Raw genomic sequence first — 6,438 nt, 5'->3', positions numbered from 1 at the left:
TATGGTAGCGACAAGCTCCTCTCCTATGTAATAATAGGTTTTTGATAAAGAAATAGAAAAAGTAGAAGTAGCAAATGAGGAGTTTCTGTTTGGATTTTTTATTTGGTAGTTTTTGAACGCTGAAACCAGTTTTGGAAAATACTCTTTCCAGTCTTCGTCCTTTCTCTGTTGCAAATGGTCAATATTAAAATCGCTAAGCGGTAAACCGTAAGTATCTTTGTAATTTTGTCCATAAAATGGAGATCTTGGATCTTGTGCAAAGATTAAGGAACTTTTCAATGCTTTTTGCAGTCTTTTACTGAATGCATGGCCATTGCTCTTAAAGACTGTTCGGTTTGCAATTATTGTCATTGCACTTTTTTTGTAAGCGTTGATCTGTTTATCCAAATGTGATTCTGAAAATGGACGGAAAAACCTTGTCTTTACAACTGCTTGTGCTCTTTTGTTTGTTTTTATACGAATAAATGAGCAATACAGCAATAAATATATTGAGACACCGAGCAACCCAAAAATACATAAGTTTCGAAAGAAATGTGCTTGTGAACTGTTTTTCCCCATAACTTATGAGTTAAATGGTGGAGTAAGCTTATTGCTATTTCTGATTGCAATAAAATAAGTTAATCGTTGAAAAAAGAGTAGCCTCCCAGTAAACATTGATTGTTGGGGCAACATTGGCAAGAAGTTGGCCGCAACATTGGCAAGATGCAGACGCCAACATTGGCAAGATGTTTTATGCACCATTTGGATGCATCTGGCCAGCGTTGGCGTCTGCATCTTGCCATCGTTGGCGTCTGCATCTTGCCAACATTGGATTATGCATCTTGCCAACGCTGGCTTCTTCATCTTGCCAACATTGGCTTCTGCATCTTGCCAACGGTGGCAAAGTGTTTTATGCACCATTTGGATGCATCTGGCCAGCGTTGGCGTCTGCATCTTGCCAACGCTGGCTTCTGCATCTTGCCAACGTTGGCTTCTGCATCTAGCCAACATTGGCTTCTGCATCTTACCAACGTTGGCAAAATGTTTTATGCACCATTTGGATGCATCTGGCCAGCGTTGGCGTATGCATCTTGCAACCGTTGGCGTCTGCATCTGGCCAACGTCGACTTCTGCATCTAGCCAACGTTGGCTTCTGTATCTTGCCAACGTTGGCAAAATGTTTTATGCACCATTTTGCTTCATCTTGCCAACGTTGGCAAGATGGCTTGTGCACCATTTTGCTTCATCTGGCGCCTAAATTCTGGTTGACTTTTATGCACCATGATGCTGCTTCATCTGATCTATTGACTATTGTGATGCCCGCGCTTTGACCAAGGTTGGCCATGCAAAGCAAGCTGGTGCATAAAACATCTGAACAGCATTGGCATCTACATTTGCCAAACGTCTCTGTACTTAAACCTCGCTCATCACCAAAAGTTTATTGTTGAACCTAGCTAATCCTTGGGCGAAAGAACAGCAGCAACACGGATTTATAAGCAACACTTCTCCCTTTGTGACAAAGCAAAGTAACAGCCGAGCTTCGTATATTTTCACATTTATTAGAAACAAGCCACATCAAATCGTATTGACAGATGGAGATTCATTGCACATCAGCAGCTTTTTCTTGTGTATCTTTATCATTGTGAATTCCTGCGAATGAAACAAAAATATTTAAATCAAGAGGGCTGTTTGGCAACAGTGTAGGAATCATAGGCGTAACCAGGGGGGCAAAAGGGGCAATGCCCCCCCAAATTTTCAAACTTTGGATTCCGAAGTTGAGCCCTTTGTTGAAAATGCAATAAAGTTTGTAGAAATTTATATCGTTTTCCAAGAGATCTGGCTATTAACACCCCCAAGGACTTGTTTTAGACACACAGAAAGACACCAATAAATTTTCCAAATCGTAAATCGCCCAAAATTTACGCGATTTACATTTCTTTGAACTAATTTGTGGAAGCAATTTCAGAATGGCTTACTCTGTTGGGCTTTTGTGTAGTTATTGAGTTTTTGTTTAGCTGTGTTTTTGGTGTTCTCTAATTTAGCCGCAGTTTTTGCCAGTTCGTGTGTAAGAGCTATCTTTAATAAGTTAATAGCTGTTTATCTGCTAATAAATTTCATACAAATATTACCCTAAAAGTGTTTTCAGAAAGCGCTATAATCCATTATTTGAGTGTAATTTTTCAAAAATTTTCCGGGGGAGCATGCCCCCGGACCCCCTTAGAATACGCGTGCCTTCGGCACGCTCTAACCCCGCTACCACTTTTATTGCTTCAACCCACCAGGATACGCCACTGCACATCAAGTGGCGATGGCTTTAAATCAAACACTTTGTTGTTCTCTTCAATTCATCAAATATTTGGCCCCCCCAAAACATTTTTCTGGCTACGCCACTGTGTAGGATTTTGATCAGTTGTCGTTCAGGATACTACGAAGTTAATTGACAATCTGCAATATCAATGTAATATCCCTCTCTCCAACGTGCGTGACAAAAAACTTATCATTCGATTCTGCGCCACGCAGAGCAATAATCAAGTTCAAATACATTCTAATTGCGTGTACAGTAGCTATTCAACAACTAAAGCAACACATGCGCTGTTGTCTTTCAAACATATAACAAGCTCACCAAAAGTTAGTTTTTGCCGTTTTCAGCCACCTTGCCTGTCCTTCCAATTTCGAAATCACTCTGAAACTCTTCATCAATTTGCTGCACGGCAGCAGCTTTGTCGTGCGCCATCACCATGTCTAATCATGAAAGTAAAAAAAGAAGTGTTAAATCAGTATATAAATGCCGACATAGCCTACTAACCACCATGTTCGTTGTTCACATCACTGCGAATACACCACTAAAACATTTTCATACATTACTCAATACTAGGGATGGGCAAAATAGAATAATTAGCTATTCTAGAATATTCTAGAATACTGAAACCGAATATAGAATACAGATATCTATTCTAGAATAATTGATCGTTTTTACCATCAACACATTTTAATGATTTTATAAAAGCAATGAACATCACAAAGTTCCTTATTGCAGTGTAACAAATTGAGGCTTTTTAAATGTTCACCAGTCAAACGGGATCTCATCTTGGTGGCAGTTAGCGTTGGGCGATAACTCGTAACTGCAAACCCTTACAAAAACGTTGCCGAGGCCAAACGGCAAAAGTTGAAATTGCCTCGGCAATTGCTTTGAACGTTTATTACGAAAAAAATTGTACCAAAACATGTAAAACGAAAAGTGAAAAATATACTAGAGTAGTCCATCACGACCGCACTGTTTGATTTGTTGTGATGTAATAATGCCAAAAGTAGCGATAAAGCGAGCAACACGATACGCACGCTGTTACGGTACGGTAATTCACATTAAATAACTCACGGGGAGGAAAAGTAAGTTAGTTTTGGGTTGATTCAACGTTTGAGTCAGCACAAATCGATTTAATTTTCCCGGCGGGTTATATTGCGTAACAACAATGCCCAAAAAGAAATTTACATTTGTTTTACATTAATTCGACATCTAGCGACGTTAAAGTATCATAAAATAACGTTAATTGCTCAACCAGGTACCGGTAACAAATTAATAGCTCCCTGCGAGAAGATTGCCTCGATTTACGTATGCACTAACATAGTTTCGGCACAATTGGGATACTGCGAGCAACACAAAGTCTATTTGATAAAGAACTAGGGTAGCTGTCAGAATCGGAATCATCAGATGCTTTATCGGAGGATGAGGTTGTCGCGTCATCACTGGAATCAGACACATCAAGAGGCTCATCGCTTGGCTGTAAATCTATACTGCCTTCGCCGTTCGCAATGAAGCGTGCACGTTTTGCGACTTTCGTGCTTTGATACCCATCCACACGCCTCTATCGCAGAGCTCCATCAGGGTGTTGACTAAGGAACAAATCTATGGCTGTGCCATAGCGACTGGCAGGAATGTCTAGTACCCTAACCTTACAAGCGCTCGTGTGGCCTCGGCATTTTTATTGCCGACGCTAATTTCAAAGACTGAGAAACTCTTTTCTTAATTAGAACAAAAATATCGAAAAGTATCGAAATATCGAGTATTTTCAAATATCGTATCGTTTTGTTTTTTTCAATATCGCCCAACAACCAACACTAGTGACAATTAAACCTGCACTTGAAAAACATCTCTCAGAAGAAGCAGATGTGGCAGTTACACCAAAATATTGCGCTTGACAAGAAAGATCTCTAACAACGAAACTCGTACGTCTTTCCTATGCCGAATTGCACTAAATCGATAAACAATTCTACTTTCGCTGCAACGAGACCAGACGGAGCGGTACGGAGTCGATCGTTAAAGCAGTTTCAATTATCCGATTTCATATGGATTTTGAAACCGGTTAGGCTTCACAACCGGTTGTTCTATATTCGGTATTCTATTTTGACCATCCCTACTCAATACTCTTCACAATTACATCATACATTAATCAAAAGAACAAAATGGCATAGTTATGACATAATCATTTAGTCGTAGTAAAAACATTTATCCGTACTCACCAAGAACAATCTTTTTCAGATTCTTTTTTAAACAATCAAACGAGTGCTTAGACTTCACGACGTTTTTTTTTTCCTTTCTTTTTTCTCGACATGCTTTGAACTGTGTTGTGTTCATAATTAGTTGGTAATAAGTCCACTGATACAATCGCTTGCATTTTTGCCAACAGCTTGACTTAAATTTGCTACCTGCAAAATGTAAATCGAATGTAATGACAGGGGTTTCATCCATCATATTAAAAAGCTTCAGCACTTGTTACAGACATTTTCGACTGTTACAAATGACAGCCAACGTTTAAAGTTTATTTTGGGATTCCAGTCGTCTGTTTTGTTGCGTATGTAGGTCGCAGTGTAGGCTACTGTAGGCTATGTTGTCGCAATGGGCGCAAAATAAAACATGTTATTATTATTATTATTCAGTTGACGGCAATGAAAGCTACATTTGCAAATACTCTACATCCATCACAGACCTATCCACACGACATAAAAATACAAACACATTCAAGCAGTCAGGCAAACACTGCCGGAGCAGCAAAATCAAAGATTGAGCAGAACCCTACACATGTTGTGGGACATCACAAGCTCTGCTACTTTGCTGATATCTTCTTAGCACTCATCTAGAAGCACTGGCACTAAATTTGTCACGAGAATATTTCATATGAAAGTTTTCCATTGGTCATTGAGTTTTATAACTTTCTCTAAATTGAGTTTTATAACTTTCTTTAAATTGTGTAAACGTAGCCTAGTGACAAAAACGACTTTACACAATTATTTCAGGTTCAATGAATAAAAGACATTCACTTACCAGGTTTTCATAAACATTGTCGTAAGTCATTCTTATAGTTTCATTTTGATCATTTCTAAAACTTCTTTCGGCCGTAATAGGCCTATCTCAATTGAATTCGATTTTTTATATTTTCGATGCAAGAAGCGAAAATTCCTCTTAGCGCTGTTCACATTTAAGCATTGTGCTTTCGGCTCTCCACGTAATTGTGTATTGAGCACAACCGCCATGCTTGAACAGTCGAAGTGAATCGAGTGACGTCATAATCCCTTTAGCAAAGGATTAAGTCATGGCCTCTGTCTTCCTTCATCAAAACAAACCAAGTTCTTCTGCTAAATTGCATCTCCTCACGTTGATATAACACATCGCCGCATTCTAAAGCTTTGTTGCCTCTTTCACTTCAACGCGTCATATTGCCCAGTCAAAGTTTAAGTAGTGACGTCATAATGGAGTTTTCACAACAATTATTGTGCCTGCAGTGTTGTTCTATGCACCGCCGGAGTAGAAAAAACGATTTGCCGGATCGTTGAAAGTAAAAGTAGCAATCGTTTTGTGAAATCTCGCTTCAAGAAATTGAGGAGAGATTTCGACGCAACATGACTGCTCCTGAAGCTGGCCTATTGTGCAAGCTTTGCTACATTTAAAGTAAAGACGCCCCTTTGTTGGCGACACGAGAATCTCACTCACGTGGTCAAAATCAGACAGTGAGCGAGACTGCTCTCAGAACAAAATCAACAAGTGATACTGCATCAATCGATTTTTTTTACATTGATTCAGCGTCTGCAGACAGGTCAGCAGCGCGGCGGCAGTGCAGCCGCAACTCAATGATTACATGATCACCACAATCATGCTGCTGTGTCGAGCGCTACTAAACATCAACAAGTGAATTCGATTAAGCTTACAAGTTGTTTTAAATTTTCTTGAACTGCACGCAAATTTTGAGGTTAGTCCTGAAAAAATGTTTTCAAAAATATTACAAAACATTTTAGTATAGTTAAACTTGAAAACTAAAAAAGCTTTTGTTGAACATAAGAAAAAAATGAAGACCTGGCAACTTGAATTAGCAACCACGTTTTTAAGTTTATCGCTTGTTAGTTACCTTACCAACGTCTGCAGACGTTGAATCAATGTAAACAGAACGGAATATGCTAGTTGGGTAT

The 6,438-nt window shown here is 39.1% G+C and overlaps 1 protein-coding gene across 2 annotated transcripts; it reads right to left on the bottom strand.

Moving 5' to 3' along the window:
* Positions 1-1,305: 1,305 nt before the first annotated feature.
* On the bottom strand, positions 1,306-5,720 carry LOC145765327 (uncharacterized). 2 transcript variants are annotated; one of them, XM_082577132.1, is made up of 4 exons: positions 5,300-5,720; positions 4,498-4,683; positions 2,603-2,721; positions 1,306-1,629 (listed from the first exon to the last, which is right to left on the bottom strand). In XM_082577132.1, exons 2-3 carry the CDS (start codon positions 4,610-4,612, stop codon positions 2,609-2,611), a joined length of 228 nt encoding a protein of 75 aa, XP_082433258.1. In that variant the 5' UTR covers positions 4,613-4,683; positions 5,300-5,720; the 3' UTR covers positions 1,306-1,629; positions 2,603-2,608. The 2 variants fall into 2 exon arrangements, with proteins under 2 accessions (XP_082433258.1, XP_082433257.1); XM_082577131.1 differs by having other exon boundaries at positions 4,498-5,720.
* Positions 5,721-6,438: the final 718 nt, after the last annotated feature.

Source organism: Aplidium turbinatum, chromosome 2 (genome assembly GCF_918807975.1).
Source record: "Aplidium turbinatum chromosome 2, kaAplTurb1.1, whole genome shotgun sequence".
Lineage (NCBI taxonomy): Eukaryota > Metazoa > Chordata > Ascidiacea > Aplousobranchia > Polyclinidae > Aplidium > Aplidium turbinatum.
Note: the sequence above shows the minus strand (reverse complement) of the source record. Positions and strands in the feature narration are given on the sequence as shown.